Genomic DNA, 23,833 nt, shown 5'->3' with positions numbered 1-23,833 from the left:
CGGGTGGGCACATAGGTGATCATTGTGAGATTATGGAGCCCCAGGACTACTATGGTAAGGTGCTAACTGCGCAAGTGGACCGATACCACCAGCAGCCAGGCTTCCCATCTCATTGGGAAGCAAGCACCCTGGGTGGTCTGTCTGACTACCAGAGGATTGCCAAAGCCTTGTGGGTGCCACCAGAAAGGGTGGATAATGGCACCACACCTTGGGAACAGGTGAATGTGGTCTGAGCCAGGTTCCCTGCCCTCCTAGAATGGGGCTGACACAACTGGCCACAGTTACACCTTATTGATGTGGGAAATGCAGATTATTAGGGAGTGGGCACTGATCGTGGGTATCTACGTGGGCACCCAGGAGCACAACCTCCAAGGGCGCACAAAGGTGACTGGTACTGCCTGCCCTGACCTTAGAGGGGTGGTTTTGCCCCTGATGGGACTGGCAACCGGGAAGGTGGTCCAGGAAGCCGTTACCTTCCTGGAGGGATTAGAGTACATGGAGTAGAGTGCTCTTGCTCGAGGTTTCAGGGCTGAGGGAAAGTTCGGCGATGTCACCCTGCTGGTGACTTACGGAGACATGTGATCTCTGGAGAGAGCATTGCGGAGGGAAGCTCAATAGGGGTGGAGCTTCCCTTGTGGTGCCCACTCCAACCTGGACCAGCCTATTCTCTGGTCTTCCCCCACTGGAGGGGACCCCTGACAAATCTATCTTTTGACCTCTTCAACCCCACCCATGCCACAGGTGAAGACTAACATTCTCAATGCGAGCGTCTATGAAATGCTCATCTCAACAGATTTCTGCGATCAAATCACGGATTTCAGCCAAACAACGTCACTGACAATTGTAGCCATTACACCAGCTTGTTCAAACGAGAGCCACCAAGAACCAGCTTCTGGCACTTATTATTCAGAACTTCTTTCGCAAGATATGGTAGCCTAAACCTCAGCATTGGACATTCGATTGCACCTATTGTGATTCGTATAACGAGCAGAGTCTCTGTGTTTTTTTTTCTCTCTTTTTCCAATCACCCTGAGCTGTAGTAATGATGTCTAATACTGTTAGTGTCAGGGAATCAAAATTACGTTATATATTCATTGTTCAATTTGTAGATTCAAAGTTACAGTTTATACATAGATTGTCATTGATCAAAACCGTAGTAACAAACATGTATATCGTGTTTCACTTGACAACATCACCCCAGAACTCTCATTAACAAAAAAAAAAGACACTAAATTGGTTAGGTTTCAGTCCCAACTCCTCTTGACTATCAGTACAGGGATCCAACACAAGCACTTGTGGCATCCATTTGAAGAGAACACGAGCAGGAACGACATCCGGGTGTCAAATGACAGCCTAGAAAAATGGGATGCTACATCTCCACTTGGATGTATGCCTGCTGGCCAGCTCCCCTGCCTCACCATGGGATAGCACAGCGACAGGCACCTGGATTCTAAGCTTAGAGACCGCCCAAGCGCAAGGCCAAGGCGCAGGATATGCAAGCCAAGAGAAGGCTCTGGCACCTGACAGACGACCTTGCAGTCTGCTCACAGACAGTGTGGTCAGGATGCTCACATCTGCCAGTCAAGCCGGAGTTGCTGAGCATACAAATTCCTTTTTCTACCCTCTTCTCTGACACTGGGGATCAGCTCTCACAGCACCCTGCTCTATCAGTAACACAGCGAACCTGTTTGGCCGGGGTGGGGGGGTTGATGGGTGGTGCTATCATTGAATTTGATAATGTGGTTTAACCAGCATTCATTCGGAAGGCACTTGATTAGTATTGCTTTTTTTTAAAAAAAAGCTCTTTTTGTTCTTCTTTGTTTTTTAGTTATTACATGTGCATAAAGTCATTGATTGTCATCATAGTGGTTCCAGAGGGATGTGGCTTCCAAGGGGTGGAATATTGTATGTGGAGGAAACATGGCCTCACTGCCTGTTCAGAATGTGTGTGTTGCAGGTGGTCACGTGTCCTCCCCGCCTGGTACTTATTCAGAAGTCACATCACCTGTCAGTCAAGGTTGGACTCTGATCACTAATTAATGCACACCTTGCCGTTAGCGGATTCAAATCACTCAGTGTCACCACTGACCAGACATACAAATTTGCACTGTATTTAGCACCTGCACAGATCACATTTCACTCTCTCTCCCTTGTGCTTCAAGCTCTGGACACCGCTCCTTGCCAGGCCGCTACTCTGGATGTCGCTTGGAAGGGTTGTGGGTAAGGTGTGCACTGCTCTAGATTAATACTTGCAGTAGAGCCGCACCTCCTGACAATCAGGGGTCCCGGAGTGTGTGTACACCCTGCATACAGTATGTACTAGAGCTGCCTCCCAATGATCAAGGGTCCGGGAGGGTGTGTGAATTTCTGCATTGCCTCTGAATTAATAATTGTGTACTATTTAACATTTTCCCACGCTCTTCTATAAATTGTATGCATGTGTATTTTATTCCCATTACGATTTCCCATACTTTTATAAACTGTGCACGTGTTTTATTCCCATTTGATTTACCCACGCTCTTCTATAAATTGTTGTGATAATCAAAGTTACATGTGATTACAAGCCCTTGTGTTCAGACTTATCTCTCTGCGAACCCACTGAACTCAACCCAACAAAATTTCAATGCAATTATACATTGTACATACAATAAACTCATTATCCATCATCAAATATTAGCTAGTCTAGAAACAGCAAGTACAAAACTAGTTGAAAAATGCATATTGGTTCATTAATGGCCTTCAGGGAAGGAAATCTGCTGCCCATACCCATTTTAACCTATTGGCGTAGCCAGTCCCACTGATGCTATTCAATTTGAACTTCCTCCTTCTTCAGTAGCAACTAAATGGTGTTGTCAGTGACAGCCATTTACATTTTTTTTTGTTTCATGTACTAGGACTCACACCACTTTCTTGGTATCAGTATTCTGCAGCAAACTAAATTGTAGGAACTAAAAATAATTTTTAAACATCAAGTTATATTTTTCTTAATTTGTGGAGGTTAACATTTTTTTCCAGTTAACAAATAAAAAAGGCAACTTACTGTTGCTTGCAGTAACATTAATCTCATCAACTTGCTGAAGAGCTTCATTGTCCTGAATTGTCTGTGAAATTCCAACATTTCGAACAGGAGGATCAAAGCCAACTGAACTCTCATTCACTGTCACATCACTTGCGCCTGTAACCTGATTGGTTGGTGGCCCTCCTATGGGTCCTTCGAAATCAGTTGTAACATCATCTGCACAATCTTCATTTGGCTGCAAAGAGAACACAAGTTAGAAACTACAGAATAAATTCCCTCATTTCATAGTACATTAAAAAAAAAATTATGGGCATTACTGCAATTTTAATTATCATTAAATTTTGATTATTGAATGATTATTGATCAATCAGATCAGGATATTCATAATGTTTGAATGGCCAGAAAATAAAGATTTTAAAAAAATTACAGGTATGCTAAATTTAAAGCAAAGCATGCTAAGGGAACATATGACTACTGTCCTAAATATATTCAATGGCTGAGCATTCGCAAATCTCTGGAATACAAAATTCACAAGATTAATATATGTTTGAAAAAATACATTTTTCCTAGAGTAAATCATAACTGGCCAACTTTACTGCCATTAATAATAATAACTATATTCCCTGGCCAAAGTAGCAGCTTTCTTGCCTTGTTTAAGTTGCTTAAAAATTTTGTCAATGCTTCAGTCCAGTGATATTTTAGGCTTTTACCTTCGAGAGAATAAAGCATTAAACTTTCAATATCCCTCAGAATATTTCTCATCACTCACAAAAATTTTCCAGTGAACCTTTGCTGCATTTCCTTTAATTTATTAGCAATTAGTCACTAATTAGTAATTATTTATTTTTTTAATTTAACTTAATTTTTAATTTAATTTAGACATACAGCACAGTAACAGGCCATTTTGGCCGATGAGCCCGGTACAGTTCCCAGTACGTTTTGAAGAGTGGGAAGGAAACCAGAGCCTCTAGGGAAAAAAAAATTACAGTTATGAGGAGAACATATAATCTCCTTACAAACAGTGCGGGATTTGAACCCTGGTCCCAATCACAGGCGCTGTAACAGCATTGCGTGAACCACGAGGTTATCCATGCCACTCTTACACTATCTGTGCAGCAAGGCAGAATCAGATTCTGCCAATTTAAATCTGTGCCACCCAATTACACCCATATTAACATATAACCTCGTACATTTTGGAACAGGGAGGAAACCAGAGCATCTGGGGAAAACCCATGCAAGCATGGAGAGAACAAACAAGCTCCTAACTGGTGCTGTAATAGCGTAGCACTAACCACTACACTAACTGTACGGCGCAAATTAAAATGAGAGAGGGTGAGCAAATTTGAATTCCCACTATTTCAGAGGATTTACCTTGGACCCAACATACTAATGGCATCATGAAGAAAGCATGTTAGTACTTCCTCAGAGGTTTGTGAGGTTTCAGTATGACATCAGTAACCTTGGCATGTACAGATGTGTAGTGGAAAGTATGCTGACCAGCTACATTACAACTTGGTATGGGGATACCAAAACCTCAAGTGGAAAGCTCAACCAAAGGTAGTGGAAACTAACCAGCACATCACAGGCAAAAGTGTGGAGGAGGGATGGCTGTGAATGGAGGGAAGGGAAGACAACAGGGTAAGTAGTCTAGCAGAAACCAGAGAAGAGGATGTTAATACCATCCAATTAGAGAGTGCCAAGACAGTGTTGCTCCTCCAACTTAATGGTGGACTTGGTTTGACAGTACGAGGCCATGCACAGACAAGTCAGCGTGGGAGTGTGGCTCAGAATTGAAATAGTTATCCCCTTTCCATTTACAGAATCATCCCTCCGCCCCCTGCTTGTTCGTGTGGCTTCCCTTCCTTATCCACCTATTACCTCCTGCCTGTGGGAGAGTGCTTCTCACTCTGCCCCTCCCCTCCACCAATTTGTTTGGGCTCCTGTCTAAATTTTATCGTTACCTTGATGAAGGGCCTGAAACGTTGGTTATTTATCATCATCTTTGGTATATAAAGAACAGTCTGGCTTGCAGAGTTTCTTCAACATTGTGATATACTAGGTGCGACCAATATGCACATTTTTGGGATGGCGATGATAGGGAAAACATGCAAACTCCATGCAGATAGCACCCAAGTCAGGTTTGAACACAGGTGCTGGAGCTGTGAGACAGCAGCTCTATGATGTACAATTTTCTTTCCTAATTGCCTAACGTACTACATGATCATTTTCAGTGATTTGTGTAAACAAATTTTGTCTGAACACCAATATTTCACAATCTCTTCCCATTCAAGAACAATATTCGGCTTTTTAAGTTTCTCCATCAAAATTACATTGCTCCTCCTGACCCTTCAATTATAATTCACCTTCTCACTAATCCAACTATTCCTTTTTGCAACCTCTTTGCATTCTCCAATAACTTAACTTCATACTTAGATTTACTAGAATCAAGGATTATTATATTCAGTTTCCTCATACATCTTATTCAGAAAGATCGAAAATACCTGCAAAAGAATCTTAAGCACTGGTTCTCACACAAACAATCGTCATGATCCATTTATTCCTACTTTTTAATTAAAAAAAAATATTAGACACAGCACGGTAACAGGCCCTTTCGGTCCAATTACACCCAACTGACTTACAACCCCCTGCACGTTTCGAGCAGTGGAAGGAAACTGGAGCATCCAGAGGAAGCCCATACAGACTCCTTAGAAACAGCACAGGACTTTATTTTCTGTCGACTAATCAAATCTCAATCGATTGTATAGTCAGTCTTTTAAGTAACCGTTTGTGTGGCAAGAAAATATCCAAAGATTGTCAATTGTAGCTTGATTGTACTATAGCCTCCACGTCAGATGTTTGTGGGTTTCAGACCTAATTTAAGGCAGAGAAACACAAAAACCTGGGCTGAAGTTAACAGGTTTAATGTCCGAAGAAACAAACAGTGGCAACCATTGGTGCAGCCACCAGAGTGCGTGACCATTGACATCACAGAAATACTGAAGATGATTGTATGCTCATATCCATTTCTTCTTCTCACATTTCATTTTTTCCAATCACCCAAGTCTACTATATTTCCTCTTCAGAAAGTCAAGAACTCCCATCTGGTGAGACAGTGGCTACTGAGAAAAGTGGTAAACAAGAAAATTGGCCGATGCTGGGATCTTGTGCAGTTATTTTCACCAGAGCCCAACAGCACCCTGGAGGGGGGGGGGGGGGGGGCACAGCACATTTAAGCATGTAGAGCTCGTCGAAAGAATCAAAGACTTGTTGATCCAAACCAAGGCTTTTATTAGCAAAAGACAATAGGCGTGGCTTAGCTCTCAGCCAATCGCTGTAAGCACAGTCTAGATACAGTAACTATATACACTATGTACATTGGTGATAGATCTGTACTATCACATTCACCCCTTCTTGGAGAACTGACCCTGGAAAAAAAAACAAAAAACGAGGGAGAGAATGAAAGGAAGGGGTAGGTCAAGGACTGTAGCGGTCAGGGGGTCTGACCATCCGGCGTGACCGCCGTGGTGCCGGGATTGGGGTCGCTGGAGTGGTGTCGCCAGCGGGCTCGTCGGGTGCGACCGCTCCTTCGCTCAATATCCCAGTTGTGTTGTCAGCAGGGTGGCCCGGGTCGTTGGGGTGCTGTTGGTCCTTCTGTTGTGGCACGGGGCCTGGGGAATAAAGAGTTGGGGAAGGTTGGGTTGGGGGGTTTGCTAGGTCTATCGCGTCCTGAGCTAGGTCCTGCACCGAAACAGTGTCCTCCCGCCCGTCTGGGAACTCAAGTAGGCGTAATGTGGGTTCGCGTGGAGTAGAGTCACTCGGTCGACCAAGGGATCGTTCTTTGAGTGCCGGACGTGGCGTCGCAAAAGGACGGGGCCAGGGACGATGAGCCATGCCGGTACAGTGGTTCCTGATTCAGATTTCCTTGGGAAAAGGAACATCCTTTCGTGGGGGGTGGTATTTGTTGCGGTACATAGGAGGGAGCGGATGGAGTGTAAGGCACTAGTGAGAACCTCCTGCCAGTGAGAGGTGGGGAGACCTTTAGACCGGAGAGCCAGTGTAACCGCTCTCCATATGGTGGCATTCTCCCTCTCGACCTGGCCGTTACTGCGTAGGTTATAGCTCGTGGTCCTGCTTGAAGCGATACCACACTCCAGAAGGTACTGTTGCAGCTCTGTGCTCATGAATGAGGACCCCCTATCACTGTGGATGGAATTGGGGTACATGAAGATGGCGAAAATACTGTGAAGGGCCTATATCACTGAGGTGGCAGTGATGTCTGGGCAGGGCACAGCGAACGGGAAGCGGGAGTACTCGTTGATGGCCATAAGGATGTAGGTATTACGTTTGGTCGACGGTAGGGGCCCCTTAAATGCTACGCTAAGACGCTCGAAGGGGTGGGTGGCTTTGATAATGTGGGAGTTATCCGGACGGAAGAAGTGGGGCTTGCATTCAGCACACACCGAACAGGCTCGGGTCATGGAGTGGATCTCCTCGACTCTGTAGGGTAGGTTGCACGCCTTCACAAAGTGGGCAAACCTAGTGACCCCTGGATGACAGAGCGCCTCATGGAGTTTCTGTAGTCTGTCCATCTGTATGCTGGCGCACGTCCCCCTGGAGAGCGCGTCAGGCGGGTCGTTGAGCTTACCAGGCCGGTACAGGATGTCATAGTTAAAGGTGGAGAGTTCGATTCTCCATTTGGTGATTGTCGTTTTTTATCTTACCACGCTGGGTGTTGCTGAACATGAAGGAGACCGCGCGTTGATCAGTCAACAGTGTAAATCGCCTCCCATCGAGGTAATGCTCCAACAACACACCGCTTCAACTATGGCCTGGGCCTCCTTCTCGATAGAGGAGCGTCTACTCTCTGGACCCTGGAGGGTTCTGGAGAAGAAGGCTACAGGCTGACCAGCCTGGTTCAAGATGGCTGCCAGGGCGAAGTCGGATGTATCGCTCTCGACTCGAAACGGGACAGACTCAACGATCGCGTGCAGTGTCGCAGCGGTGATGTCGGACTTGGTTCGATCGAAAGCCGCTCTGGCTTCGGTCGAGAGGGGAAAGGAGGTGGTCTTGATAAGAGGACGCGCCTTGTCGGCGTAGTCTGGAACCTATTGGGCGTAATACAAGAAAAGGCCCAGGCAGCGTTTGAGCGTTTTCTGGGTATGGGGTGGGGTGGGGGGGGGGGTAAGTCCATTAGGGGATGCATGCGGTCAGGATCTGGCATGACTATCCTGTTCTCCACCACGCAACCTAGAATAGCGAGTCGTGTGGTCCGGAAGACACACTCGTCCAAATTGTAAGTCAGGTTCAGCCGACGGGCAGTTTGAAGAAATTTGTCTATGTTGGCATCGTGGTCTTGCATGTCGTGGCCGCAGATGGTGATATTGTCCAGATACGGGAAGGTAGTGGTTAGCCCGTTCTGGTCCACCATCCTGTTCATTTCCCGCTGGAAGACCGCGACACCATTCGTGACCTTGAATGGTACCCTGAGAAATTGATATAGCCGCCCATTCGCTTCAAAGACCGTGAATGGTTGGTCCTCGCAACGGATTGGGAGCTGGTGGTAGGCCGAACGTAGGTCAATGGTGGAGAATATGCGGTATTGGGCGATCTGGTTCACCACATCCGTGATGCGTGGCAGGGGGTACGCATCCAGAAGCGTGAAGCGGTTAATGGTCTGGCTATAGTCGACCACCATCCGTAGTTTTTCTCCGTTCTTGACAATCACCACCTGGGCTCTCCAGGGGCTTGAACTGGGTTTGATGATGCCCTCATCCAGCAATCTACGCACCTCACTCCTAATGAATTGCCTGTTTTCGTAACTATATTGCCGACTTTTGGTGGCCACAGGTTTCCAGCCAGGGGTGAGGATTGCGAAGAGTGCTGGCGGGGCAATCTGGAGTGTGGAAAGGCCGCAGGATTGTCCCCGGGGGCGGGTTGCTCGGGTGCTTCGGTTGTGGGGCGATGGCAGACCGAGAGGGGGGCGTGGGGTCCCCCAAAGTGTAGGGAAACCGTTCGGAACTGACACTGTAAGTCTAATCCCAGCAATACTGGGGCGCACAATTGGGGAAGGACGAATAATTTGAAGTTAGTGACCGTTACACTCTGTACTTCCAGCGTGGCGATGCAATACCCCTTTATCCCGGTCGAGTGCGACCCCGTCGCTAATGAGATCCTCTGGGTAGTGGGGATAATGTCGTCCCCAACGGAGGGCCAGATCTGGCTGGATAAAACTGTCAGTTGACCCAGAGTCAAATAAGCAATTGGTGTAGTGTCCATGCACTTTAATCAGTTCCATTGCTCTGGTGAGGGGATGAGAGCATTGCTGGTTTAGTGTTATTGAAGCAGTTGACAGGGGAGTTTCGCGTGATGACGTCACGCAACAGGATGACGTCACGCAACGGGATGACGTAATAGACGTAGTCAACGCTGGAAGTGCTGTTGTGGCGGCATCGGCGGATGAAAGGTAAGTAGTGGGGTTTGTAGTTGCTCGCGGTTGGCGGTGGGTAGGTCGTCGGTCGCGGCGGTCGGGCCCTGGCGGTCGTCAGCGATGGACGCTAGGGTGAGTACCTGGTTGGCCGCGGGTGTGGCTGTGGCGGCGGCAGCAGCAGCGGTTGCCACAGTCGGGACCGAGGCCGGGTCGAGTGTTCACAAAGCAAAAGCCTCACTTTCCTATCACCTCATCTAATATTTTTTTTAATGTAGTTGGGAGGAGAGAAGCAGGGATAAAAACAAAAACTGCTTCATAGGGAAGGGGCTCATAAACTTTGAGCAGAGTTCGGTGGGTGGGGGTTGGTGGGCAGTGACGAAAAAAGTTTGAGAATGGCTGGTCAAATGCAATGCAGAAAAATGCTGGAGAAGCTCAACAAGATGCTGCAAGACTTGCTGCCTATTTCCATCTCTTTCATGTATTTCAGGTACTGAGAAAGAATTAGCATAAGTGGCATGGTGTCATTCAAACTAGGACATTCAGATACAAGCTGTGGCTTTGTACATTATTGAGGATTGCCAAGTTCAATACTTGCTCATGTAAAGGAACCACCAGATTTTCAGAGGGTGATAAGCACTGGTTCCTTCCAAAAGAAAGACCACTTTAAGATCAAGATTCTAAAGAATGTACACAATGAGATGCTCGAGATATTGGCAAACAACTTGGACAGTTCCTGTCAAATGTCATGGAGAAGTCCAGTTGCAGTTTGGAGAGTTCCAAGATTCAGATCATGCAAAGATGAAGAACAGAAATATTTCCAAGTTAGGATGGTGAATGAATTGGAAATCTTTGATATTTAAAAAAAACTTGCTCACAAATCTCTTTTAAACTTTTCACCCCTCACCTTAAAATTCTGCCATCAAGTATGTGACGTTTTCACCTTGGTAAAAAAGATTCCCTGCCCTATTGTCTACCCTACCCACTCCTCTCAGATTTTATTCTTCCGTCAGTTCATCCCATAGCCTCTGACAATCCAGAGAAAACGATTCCAGTTTCTCCAACCTGTCCTTGTAGTTAAATTCTCTAATCCAGACAACTTCCTGTTGAACCTCTTTGCACTTTCTCCAAAATCACCACATCCTTTTTGCATTGTGGATTCCAGAACCGCACACAAGACTCCAAATGTGGCCAACTTTAATTCAGCTGCAACACAATGTCAACTTTTATCCTCATTTATGCCCTGACCAATTGAATCCAAGAGAAAAAAAAAAGGTCAACCACGACATTATACTCTCAACATACATGAAAAATCAAGACACATTCATGGATCAAAAGTTTATATCTGAAATGTTGTTGCTTACACATGTATTGAGAATGACACATTTTCAGTTTGTAACTTCTGAGTAATCTGTATTGTGATTAATGACAAGGACCATAACACAGCACGGAACCAAACTTACGACTTGAGATCCAGATTTTGCATAACTTTAGAAATCAGCTAAAAATGATTTACAAAAGGCAATATTTTAAAATTTGAATGCAATCTGAACATCAAACTAATAGGTCACCATCTCCAACAACTTGCCTGGTTTTAACGACTATAAAAATGGAAATAAATATTATGTTAAATTAAAATGAATAGCAATGCCAAGCATTTGATGTATGTTTCATCATGCAAATGAAGGTGGAAATCCACTAGTAGCATAATGAGCATCCCTACCGGAATTCCAAGTGCTTTCAGAATGTTCATTTTGCACATTGGACATGTGCGGTGATCGAGCAGCCATGGATCCACACATGTCTTATGGAAAAGATGCCTGCAGTATAAAAGAAACAAATTTCAGTCAACCACGACATTATACTCTCAAAGTACATGAAAATATCAAGATATATTTGTGAACCAAAGATTTATATCTGAAATGTGGTTACTTACACATGTATTGAGAATGATACATTGGCAGGTTATAATTTCTGAGTGATCCATATGGTTATTAATGACAAGGAATATAACACAACATTGATGATCACTCTGAATTTATTAAGGTCAAAATTGAATAAAAATCAATCTGCAACATTTTACTCCATGGAGCAGAGTCTGAGCTGCATCTCCATCAGCAGCAATTTATTTGCTATGCAAATAAACCAGAAAGGGTGCAGTGAAATTGAGATGTCATTAAACTGCAAATAATGCCAAAAAAAAAATTCACAAGGCAGTTACCAGGATTAGCAGTTTCAAGTTACAAGGAGAGTCTGGAGAGTCGAGGATTTTTATCCCTGGAGCTTCCAAGGTTGAAGGGTAACCTTATGGAGGAACAGTAAATCACAAAGACACAGATAAGGTGTTTCCCCAGGGTAGGGGGGAGTCTAAAACTAGATTTAAGATACAGTGGAAAAGTTCAAAGGGTACCGGGGGGCAACTTTTTCTACAAAATAGTGGTAGGTATGTGGTACGAGCTGTCAGAGTAAGCAATATTTAAAAGACATTTGGAGAGGTACGTGGATATAAAAGATTTAGAGGAATATGGGCCAAACGCAGGCAAATGGGACTAGCTCAGGTTGACAACTTGGTCAGCCTGGATGTTTGGTTGAAGGGCCTATTTCCATGATCTCTGACTTAACGATGGACAAAATATGGCTGAGGGTATTAAAAACAAAACTTATTTCTCAACCAATCTCTCTCACGAACAGTAACACCAAGTTACATCAATTGGTTGCATCAAGCTGCAACTCTCCCAAACTTCTATCAGTGGTTCATATCAATAAAGTAACATCCAAGTGCAAACTGAACTCATCCTTGTCATTGCGCCACAGAAAAGTTTGCAGATTATAGAATCTGGAGCAGAAACTATTTGTTGGAGGACCATCATCAAGCAACATTTGTGGAGGGAAATGGAGAGTCAACATTTTAGGTCAAGACCCTTTATCAAAGATGAATCTTGATGAAGGTTCTCGATCCACTGAGTTATTCCAACAACTTTTGCTTTTTATGATTGTTTTTGTTATTATTTATTAAGGAAATATTATTCTATTTCAAATTAATATGTGTTCATGCAAACTTTTAAAGAGAAACTTTTAAAGGAAAATTTGTGGGTTTTTTTCCAAAATTTATACTGCCAAATCTGAAAAGTTTACTTGCTACTCCACAATGTGCAAAAGGAAATGAACACTAACACCTTAGTGACTCAATCTAAAAGTGAAGAGATATACATTTAATTGTTTTTATATGCTTATATGCTTATAGTACAGCTACTGTAATAACAAATTACAGAAATACAAAAAATAAGCTCAATGTATTTTCCAACAAATTAACTTATTTTGTACACATGTTCTAGACTCTCTCTGTTTCTTATTTTTGCATGAAGCTTGTTAGTTTCCAGGATTTCAACTTTTGTCATTTGTCTGTGGTCTTTGAGTGAATCAGATAGCAGCTGAAATAAAGTGTAGCATTTGCATAATGAAACTTAGGAGCATCAGATAACATTTACAAAATCTCGAATATACTGAAATATATGATTTTGTAAAATGCCTTATCCATATTTCTGTTAGCATTCCAGATAAGATGGGCAACATCAAGTATCTTAACTAGTTTTTAAAGACACAAATTGAGAATTGCCTTTATAAAAAAGGTTGGGAGCTGGAGATTGATACAAGAGCAAGTCAAAAATTGGGCTGGAGGACAGAATTAAGGTGGGAAGTGAGGTGGAAAGCCAAATACTTAAATGTGGATATTGGAATTGAGGTTGGGAGAACACCTTTGCCATACCTAAAATATGGGTATATTGGAGCCACAGGGTGCTCAAGTGCCACAAATCAATTGGCCTCTAACCTACTTGTCCTTGAGGCTTAAATTTCTCTTTCCAGTCCAATACAAGTTTATCTAACATATCCAGTGAACAATGCATGTTTTATTTTAAAATGTAAATAAAAGAAATGTGCAACAAGCCACCAGATTTGACCAGGATTATAAAAATCAGAATCAACTTTCTGATGTATTATTTTACAGGAAAGGAGGAGTAACATGTAGTCTAGTTCTGCATAACATGAAAACATGAATAAAGCATTTATCATTCCTAAATGAAAACATTAAAAACTTTTACATCGTACAGATGAAAGTTTGGTTATGTATCTTCAATACCCTTATACCTTGTTTGAAAAATGTATGGCTTTAAAAGGAAACAGGTGTGACAGAAAATTTAGGATTATTTTTGGAAGACAAATTGGAAAAGATTAAGTAGGTTACATACATAAACACACTTTAAAACAGATCTTATATTTGAAATACTGAATAATTCATATTCAGTGACTTATCAGAAACTTTGGAGAATGCTATGGAGATTTCACAAGTGGTTGTTAATTGATTAATTGAAGTGAATGAATGGACTATTGTCTTTAAAGGTGAGAGAGAGAGAGAGAGAGAGAGAGAGAGAGAGAGAGAGAGAGAGAGGTCTGACTGTGGGTGACACAGAAAGCTGTAACAAGCCAGGAGATGCTTGTTGTAACTAAAACAGAAGCTCTAGAGTGGCTGGAAGTGCTATCTGTCTGATATTTCTCTTGGAATAAGTGGAACAGAAAGGAACTCTGTGAAAGCCTGAAAGAAAGAGGTTATCATCTGGAGAACCCTGATGGGGTAAGTTTCATCAGCAAGACATTGAGGTGACTAATGGCAGTACCTCAGTTGCGGAAATTCTGGAACAACACATCTCTCTCTGCAAACCTACAAGAACCTTTCTGAGCAGTAACCATTTACCTTTCAAGCACCAAAGCCTGGTGAACTTTATACATGTTAAATTCTGTGCACAGTATAAGAATTGCCTGCAACCAGTGAACTTGGAAGAATGAGAAATGAGATTGAATTTTGAACCAAGAACTTTTCTTAAATTTACACAAACATTACATACACGTGCACTTAGAATTAAAAGGGGGTTAAGTTAGGTTAGTTAAGTTAATAGTGATAAGTTAAAGTTTGATTCTGTTTTCATGTTTAAAAATAAATAAAAACAACTTTTGTTTAAGTAACTATTTGTCGTGTTGAATATCTATTGCTGCTGGATTTTGGGGTCGCAACACGGAATTCTGAAAAGTTTACAAAGCCACACAATAGCAGAATAAGGGAGCATGAGAGTGAACAATTTTCAAAACGTGATAATTTTTTAAAAAATGCCAATTTCCAGCCATAATATTACAGGCTTGATTTCCCATCACAGCTACCTGCTGTTGAAAATAGGAGTGCTTGAATAAACTCATACTCTTGAATTTTTTTTAGGTTTTAAAAATTTTTTTTCAAATTCTCTTTTAATTTCCTATTATTTTCTATTTCAGTCTGTGCACAAGGTAAAATTGAATGGTCAAATCAAATGTAGTGTTTTTATTCAAATATCCAGCTAAACCTCCATGACAATTTGTGGAGAGATTCCAGATTCAGTAAGTCTGGCTCTGGAAACAGTAACAAACAGAGAAATCACTGAAGCATGCATTACAAAGAAACACAAGAAATTAAACACCTGCAAGTACCTAAAACAACTGGAAAAAATTCTTCATTTGTTATTCCAAGTGGAAAATATGGGCAGTCAATATTAATGTCATCCAGGAACTATACCCAAACACTGAACTCAAAACCAAATAATTGGGGGGGAAAAAAATCCAGGAAGCATCAGCTAATTACCCTCATATTTACCATTTTATGAGATGGTATTAATGTTTTTCTAGCATTTAAACTCAACATTAAACACTGTACAAATAGTAGTCTAAAGGGGGGGGGGGGGGGCCGTGGCGTTAGGGAGAAGATGTGGAAAAACACCCCCACCTGGCAGAACATTTAAAAACCCATATAAAAGTTTTAAAATCATTTTTAAAATTGTACATTGTATTGTTGAAGTACTTAACTAGTGATAATGAGGAAAACAAACTCAAATTGCTAAAAGAACAGTATTAAACTAGCTACAACAACTGAGGAATCTCGGCCTACCTTATCAACACAGCCTGCAGACTCAATTTTCTCTCAACCCAGTCCACAACGCCAGTCCACTGCTAAGGTGTACTCAATACTGGCACCGACTTTGCATGTGGTCGCGCAAGATGGCGACGGTGTGCAGCATTGACCCACTCCAGACCAGGAAGATTAAATGCGCATGCACGAACCTTTCCACATGCGCACATCACCCAAAAAGGCCCAAGCTGCGGAGGGACCCAGTGAACCTGGGGGTGGGGGTTGTGTGTGCACCCGCAGTCAGGCTGAAATAGTGTTTTTTCGATGGAGTAAGAGGACGTCGTTGGAGTGGAGGTGGAAGAAGATCAATATATGACTGAAGAGGAAGCTGCTACACTTCAGGGTAGACCGATGGTGAGGCAGACTTCTAAGTTTAAGTCTGGGCCTCACCAGTCAGAAATACCTTCAAATGCTGCTTTGGCTCTGAAAACAAGTTAATGCTTTTCAATTATGAAGGATCAATTTGCTGAGATAAAAAGGGAAATAGCAACAATTAAAATGGATGTAGCAAAATGTGTGAAAGCTGTGGATAAAGTCCAGGACAAGTTTAAAAAGATTGAAGAAGAATTTATTAACTGTAAAGATGATGTTGACTTTTGTAAAGAGAAGATAGGACAGATGGAAGATTCTTTCACTGGTTGGGAAATTCAAAAGACTGATTTGTTAAAGAAAATTGATACTTTGGAGAATCAAAGTTGGAAGAATATGTTAAGATAGTTGGTCTTCCGGAAAATTTTGAAGGTCAAGATCAGTTCCTGTTTTTTCAAAAGTGGATTCCCAAAGTTCTAGGAACAATGCATTTTCCGAATGGTCTGGAGAATGACAAGGCTCATCAGGCAATACGAAGGAAGCCGTTCCCTGGCCAAGCATCTGATTCATTGCCTGCGTTATCAAGACAGAGAACTGATTTTGAGACTTGCAGAGCAGAATGTGAGAAATAATCAGGGACCTTTGCTTGTTAAAAGGTGTTTTTTTTATGCTGATTTGAGCCAAGCTGTCATTAAACGTTGTAAAGAATTTAATTCAGCCAAATCTGTTCTTTGGAGGAAAGGTTACAAATTTGCCTTTCGTTACCCTGCTGTGTTAAAAGTTCAGAAGTCGTTGGCCGCTTTGTGGCATTTGTCACTCCTGCGTAATTGAGGGAGGTAATAGCATTGGGTATTTTTTTTGTATTGGGGTTTTTCTTTAATGGGGTTTCTTTTTTTTCTTATCTTTTTTGGAGGAGACCCTTGGTTTTTTTGTGTACTGATGTTGTGGGGAGGAACTTCGCCATTTATGGTGGGATGATTAAAGAGATACTAAATGGCTAATTTAAATTTTGCTACTTTTAATGTTAATGGGCTTAATAACCCAATTAAGAGAAAGAGAGTATTGGCTTATATTAAAAAAATTGAAGGTGGATGTGGCTTTTTTGCAGGGAACTCATTTGATTGATTAAAAAAAATAGTAGTCTATAGACTCCGAAATAGCCCTTAGGACACCGAGGAGCAGATAAGCAGGCAGATTTTGGAGTTGTGTTGGAAATATAGTTACAGGTGATTTCAACTTCTCTAATATTGACTGGCCCTTTCTAACTGCAAGAGTGAAAAATAGGGCCGAATTTGTCAGGCGTGTTCAAGAAGGATTCCTGACACAGAATGTGGATTAGATGACGAGAGGAGAGCCCACACTGGATCTAATTCTGGGTAATGAGCTTGGTAAAGTGGTGAACCTCTTAGTGAGGAAGCATTTTGGTGAATGACCACAACTCCCTGAGCTTTAGCTCAGCAATGGAAAAGGATAAAAGCAGACAAAAATGGGAAAATGTTTAATTGGGGAAGGGATAATTATGATGGGATGAGGCAGGAACTAGCAAGAGTAAATTGGAAATAGGTGTTCAAGGGTGAAAGCATAGAACTAATGTGGAGGAAGTTAATCACTCGTGTTGGGTTCAGGATAGGTTTGTCCCACTGGAAAAGGGAACAGTGGTTGACGAAGCAGGTGAGATGGCTAGTCAAGAGGAAGAAGGAAGCATATTTTAGATGTAGGAAGCAGGATGGGTTCATGAAAAGTAAATAGTAGCCAGGAAGGAGCTTAAGTCTTAAGAGAGCTCAAAGTGGGCATGAGAAGGCCTTGCCTTGGCATGTAGGATTAAGGAGAACCCGAAGATGTTCTATGTGTACATGAAGAACAGAATGATGATAAGAGTGAAGGTGGGGCTGCTAAAGGATTATGGAGGTAACGTGTGCCTGGAGGCAAAGGAAGATCCTAAATGAATACTTTGATTCAGTATTCACAAGCGAGAAGGACCTTGATCGGGGTGAGGCCAGAAAAGACACGCATTGTGAGCTGGACAATGTGGAGATTAAGGCAGAGGGAGTGTTAGATCTTCTTAAAAACATTAAATTGATAAGTTCCCCAGGCTAGATATGATATACCCCAGGTTGCTGTGGGAAGTGAGGGAAGAGATAGCTGGGGCAGTTGCTATGATCTTTGAATCCTATTTGGAGAATAGCAAATGTAGTTCCCTTTTTCAAAAATGGTACGAGGGAGAATCCTTGAAATCCAGTGAGTCTTACATCAGTGATGTGCAAACTATTGGAGTGGATTCTTAAGGATAGGATCTATGAGCATTTGGAAAAGTACAGTCTACTCAAGATTAATCAGCATGTGAAAGGAATGTCATGCCCCATAAGCTTAATTGAGTTTTTTGAGGAGGAAACAAAAGAAATTGATGAGGGTATGGCAGTAGCTGTGGTCCATATTGATTCTAGCAAGGCATTTGACGGTGCCCCATGAGACTTGTTCAGAAAGTCATGAGGAATGGGATCCATGGAACCTTGGCTGTGTGGATTAAAAGTTGGCTTGCAAGTAGAAAGCAGAGTAGAAGTGGAAGGAAAGTATTCTACCTGGATCTCAGTGACTAGTGGAGTACCACAATGATCTGTTCTGGGACCCCTGCTCTTTGTGATTTTTATAAATGACCTGGATGAAGAAGCGGAAGGATGGGTCAGTAAGTTTGCGAATGATACAAAAGTTGGAGGAGTTGAGGATGGAGCTGAAGCTTGTCAAAGATTATGAAAGAATATAGACAGGATACAGAGTTCAGCAGAGAAGTGGCATATGAAGTTCAATTTGGATAACTGTGAAGTGATGCATTTTTGAAGGACCAACCAAAAGGCTCAGTACGGGGTTAAAGGTCAGTTACTTAAGAATGCAGATGAACAGAAGGACCTTAAAGTTCAAATCCATACATCTGTCAAGGTCTCTGCACAGGTTGATAAGATAGTTAAGAAGTCCTATGGGATGCTGGGCTTTATTAATAGGGGGATTGAGTTCAAGAGCAGAGAGGTCATGTTGCAACTCTACAAATCTCTGGTGAACCCATAAGTGTTCAGTTCTATGTTGAACCTATAGAGAGGGTGCAGAGGAAATTTACCAGGATGTAACCTGGATTGGAAAATAAGTCTTATGAGCCAAGGTTAGCAGGGCTGAGGCCTTTATTTTTGGAGCATAGAAGGATGAGAGGAGACTTAATAGAGGTCTATAAGATTATGAGAGACATAGATAGGGTGGTCAGTAAGCACCTGTTTCCCAGGGCAGAAATAGCAATCACCAGAGGACATATGTACAATGTGAAGGGAGGGAAGTTTCAGGGAGACATCAGGGATAAGTTTTTTAAAATAAATGCAGAGAGTTTGTGGGTGCCTGGAATGCCATGCCAGGGATGGTGGTGAAGACAGAAATATTAGGGCATTTAAGAGACTCCTAGACAAACAAATAGATGAAAGAAAAATAGAGGGTTACGGGGTAGGGAAGGTTTAGTACTTTTTTTTTAAAAAGGAATATATATATGGGTTGGCACAACATCGAGGGTTGAAGGATCTGTGCTGTGTTGTAGTGTTCTTTGTGCCCTTAAAATACAACAGTACCACCTTCTTGATCTCTTGCAATCCTTCTTATGAAGGATTTCCCTCAATACTGTTCAAAGGATTTAAACCAAATAGTGAAGGAACTGTTTTTCATTTCAGAATCAAGTGGGAAACACAGATGGTGATGTTCCAATGTGCGTGGAGCCCTTATTCTTTTTGGTGACAAAGATCATGGGTTTCGGAAATGTTATTAGGATTGTGCAGGAAGTAAATGCAATGCATTTTGTGGATGGTACATCCTGCAATTATTATTACGGTGGTGGGTGGGATACAAATTAAGTAGACTGCATGCACCAGGCTTCATAATTGTTATTTGAGCTGCAGTCATCTAAACAAATAAATAGAGTGCAATCTCTATCATACCCCTAACTTGTTGCCTAACCGATGTTGGAACCACTCACCACATGATTCCTACCTTCTGATCTCCTTTTGCAACCATAACTTCTGTTGATATAATGGTGACATAAATTGCAATACTCCATAATTTTCAATGGAACAAAAGTTCATGAGCAAAGCTGAATATACAAAAGCAACTCACCGACATGGTAAAATTCGAACAACGTCATTTGGCTTGTAGCCTTCAATACAAACAGCACAATTATCAAAGTCTGACTCTGTTTCCTGAGGGAAAAAAATCCACAGCATTAAAACTATGCTATGAAACCTGTTCTACAGTTATTAGTAAAGTTGAATTGCAGAGATGCATGAATTAATTTTCTTTGTGCCTAATTGCATTTTATTCATTTTTTTTAAAACCAATGCAAATGGAGCTGGTGACAAAGGACAGACCACCATCTTACACAATAAATAGAAGTGAACATTTGGTTAGTGTAATCATAAGGTAATTTAAAAAAATAGCAATATTGATGTATTAGTTCCATTCCTGACCAACCTCAAAAGGTGGTGTGAGTCTACTTTCTAAATGGTTACCAGCTATATAGTGAAGGTACCTAATCATTGATAATAGATAAGGAGTCCCAAGATTTTGATGAAGGATCTTCCAAATCAAGATGTTGTGTAACTTAAAAGGGTATGTAGAATGGAGGAGCCCTGAAGCACCTGAGACCTTTGTTCTTACGAATCAGAGGTCATGGATTATAGAGGTGCAGTTAGAAATGCATTTGTAAATTGCTGATATATCTCTTATAACAGCACAAACAGCAGCTATGCTGAACAGGCAATGCAATAAATAAGCATTTAGTGTTGTAGACTGGTGTCACTTCGAACCTTCTGAGTGAAGCTGATTAACATTCATTTAGGCAAGTGGAGAACATTCTATCACATTGAAGAATTGTAATTTACAGAGCTAGAAACAGCTGGGAAACACTGCAAAACAGACAGACTGTTCCTGTGGCCAATTATAATGTATGAATGATCCAATAACATTTTCAGAAAAGTTATTACCTTATCACCTTTCTTGATTGTTCTAATTTGAAGTTTACCAATGGCTTTTTTAGCAGCATCTCCAAGACGACGCTGGAAAATAAAGTGTTTTGCCAATCAAATTTTTGTGAAATCATGAATCAACTAACTTCTATTCATAGAACTGGGTGATGCCTTTAATACAAGTATTACTGTCAGGGTTTTGGACTCCACTTAGACACCATACCCCGTGTGAAGTTCAAAAAGTTACAGGTAACTATAAATCTATCATTCTTTGGTCCAATATTGCTATTTCTTTACAAGAATTTTCATACCTTGGCTACATTATCGACCTCTACCTGCCTCTCAGGTCCCTATTAATTTTCTCTCCTCTTATCTAACATTTACTCCTTTTAGTTTTAGATTCCCCTTCTTCTTTCTTTGGCTTGGCTTCGCGGACGAAGATTTATGGAGGGGTAATGTCCACGTAAGCTGCAGGCTCGTTTGTGGCCGACAAGTCCGATGCGGGACAGGCAGACACGGTTGCAGCAGTTGCAAGGGAATATTGGTTGGTTGAGGTTGGGTGTTGGGTTTTTTCTCCTTTGTCTTTTGTCAGTGAGGTGGGCTCTGCGGTCTTCTTCAAAGGAGGTTGCTGCCCAACGAACTGTGAGGCGCCAAGATGTACGGTTTGAGGCGATATCAGCCCACTGGCGGTGGTCAATGTGGCAGGCACCAAGAGATTTCTTTAGGCAGTCCTTGTACCTCTTCTTTGGTGCACCTCTGTCACGGTGGCCAGTGGAGAGCTCGCCATATAACATGATCTTGGGAAGGCGATAGTCCTCCATTCTGGAGACGTGACCTACCCAGCGCAGTTGGATCTTCAACAGCGTGGATTCGATGCTGTCGGCCTCTGCCATCTCGAGTACTTCGATGTTGGAGATGAAGTCGCTTATTTCTGCCTCTTATGATTCTATAAATGTCAAGAAGCCTCCCCGCCCCCCCGCCCCCCCTCCACACCCCACCCTTGCCCTCCAGCAAGTTCCAGGAAGAAAAGTTCTCATGAATTTTTCAGCACCCTTTCAGTTTAATGTTGCTTGGAGTGGTAGACTTGAATTACAAGGAGAGGCTGGATAGGCAGTGCCTGTACCTCCAAGTCTCTTTATTTTACAACATTCCCCTGGGCTCTACCATTCATCTTGCAAGTTTTGTCCTTGTTTAACCTACCAAAGTGTAATATCTCACACTTGTTTAAGGTAAATACCATTTGCCTTGGCCTAGTTTTCCAATTCATCGAGATCAGGGGTGGTTAAACTTTTTTTTTTGGTTGCGGGTCATATACAAAATTGGTCAAATGATATTAACCCCAGCAGTTTTCAACCAGCAGAAAAGAAAAATGGTGCTTTTAGACCAGAAAACCCCTGTGGCATCGAAAATCCATTTCCTATCAAAATAACTATAAACTACTGAGCAGTTTAACTGTTGATAAGTAGTTTATTGATTTGCTCTCATTTTAATCAAACATATTTAAATGAATATAATAAAACTCTAAAATTTTCATTCAAAAAGCAGTACAAAATAAAAAAGCTGGGTGCTAAGTATGAAAAGGAGAACAAATGAAATGAAGAAGGCAATCTCTTCAACATACCTCCACAACTCTAAGTGAATGCAGTATATCGTCCAAGTGCCCTCCTTAATAATTTAGCAATGTATACATCTATAGATAGGTTTATTAAAGATAGCCTATTAAAGTATGATAGCGTGGACCTGTGGAGTGTGAGGGAGTGGAGGTGCTGTGCTCCTGCAGAGTCCAGCTGCCCAGTCAACTGCCGTTGGCTCCTCACGGGTTTTGAACGGCCCATTGAGGGAGCCAACGGTGGTTTTATTTGTGATACCACGGCCACGAGGTCTGCACCCAAGATAGCGGCAGCTATTAATCGGCAGCAGTCACGAGAGGCTGCAGACTCTGGGGAAGTGGAGGACTGGAGAATGGCACCAGAGGATGGGAAGATTGAGAAGGAGAAGTGGAGGAGATGACCCACAGGATAGTGACCACGGAGGTGGACCAGTGAGGGACTCTGAAACTGAGGGACCAGTGCATGCATTGGGCTGCTGGCAACTTGAGGTGAGGAACTCGTGATGCTGTGGGCTGCGTGCTGCTGGAGATTGGCTCAACTAGCTGGAGGGGTGCCAGGTATCGGAACCAGGATGCAAGGGGTGCCGAGGGGTTCCTGATCGTGTCGGAGGTTCGGATCTGGAGCTTGAGTTGCCAATGGTTTGGACTGGACTTGGTGTGGCTGTGGAAGAGCTAGAGGCAAATCCATGGACACAGGGACTCTGAGGGCACTCTCCTTTGTTTCTCTTTCTAACTCTAGGTCTGTCTGTAAGAAATGTAAGAAATACTTAGGCAATTTCTGCCTTGCAGTAGGCAAAAAGAAACTTCATGTAATATGACAGTGTTTTATTACTATGGTAATAAAATGAATTTTGAAATTCTTTGCAAAACAAAAAACTTCCCCTCGACTTTTGTGAAAATCTATTCATGTTCCTAATGTCTGAAATCTATAGCATTCCCTTGCTATTTTCTGTCTTTTCAGTTTTGCCATGTTTAATCAACCAAACAAAGTGTGTGTGCATGTACACACATGATTTCATTTCATATTTATTGTCACACACACACACACACACACACACACACACACACACACACACACACACACACACACACACACACACTATTCAAATGAAGACAAACACACTTTGTGTAGTCAGGTTAAACTCTGAGTTTTATTAGGGCTCAGGCCCGACTTTTATACTTGCACTGTTCCCACTGTGGCCCCCCTTGGCTGACATCACAACATGCATAACAAAAGCAAGTTTCATGCGCGTGGGTACTTTCCTGCATAACAATGTCCTTCTTCCCCACGCGTTGTCCTTGTCTGTTGGCTGCACAGTAAGGCCAGCACCAATTTGGGGTCGCTGGCCTTTAAGCTGCCCTTGCCATTTACCTACAGGTTCACTTGTTATGGCTAGTGCCGCTGTGCAGCCTGCTAGCCTTTGGATGCACTCGGTGCCCGAAGCACCTGCTCAATTACCACGGCAGCGGGATATAAATAAACATTTGCCTCTGT

At 42.4% G+C, this 23,833-nt stretch overlaps 1 protein-coding gene across 6 annotated transcripts in view; it reads right to left on the bottom strand.

Moving 5' to 3' along the window:
- Positions 1-23,833, bottom strand: part of rnf150a (ring finger protein 150a) — a 167,551-nt gene that overhangs the window by 57,369 nt on the left and 86,349 nt on the right. For all 6 annotated transcript variants that reach the window (XR_011353783.1, XR_011353782.1, XM_069925302.1 and 3 more), the window contains exons 3-6: positions 20,748-20,819; positions 19,882-19,964; positions 11,167-11,263; positions 3,041-3,254 (exon numbers count right to left, since the gene is read on the bottom strand). Coding sequence is in view for 4 of the 6 variants with exons in the window: in XM_069925302.1 (XP_069781403.1) it covers positions 3,041-3,254; positions 11,167-11,263; positions 19,882-19,964; positions 20,748-20,819 (466 nt within the window). In the remaining 2 variants the exon portion in view is untranslated. The remainder of the gene's footprint in view (positions 1-3,040; positions 3,255-11,166; positions 11,264-19,881; positions 19,965-20,747; positions 20,820-23,833) is intronic.

The sequence above is a fragment of the Narcine bancroftii genome, chromosome 3, assembly GCF_036971445.1.
Source record: "Narcine bancroftii isolate sNarBan1 chromosome 3, sNarBan1.hap1, whole genome shotgun sequence".
In the NCBI taxonomy this organism is placed as follows: Eukaryota; Metazoa; Chordata; class Chondrichthyes; order Torpediniformes; family Narcinidae; genus Narcine; species Narcine bancroftii.
The sequence above is the reverse complement of the archived record's forward strand: the minus strand, read 5'-3'. Positions and strand labels throughout refer to the sequence as shown.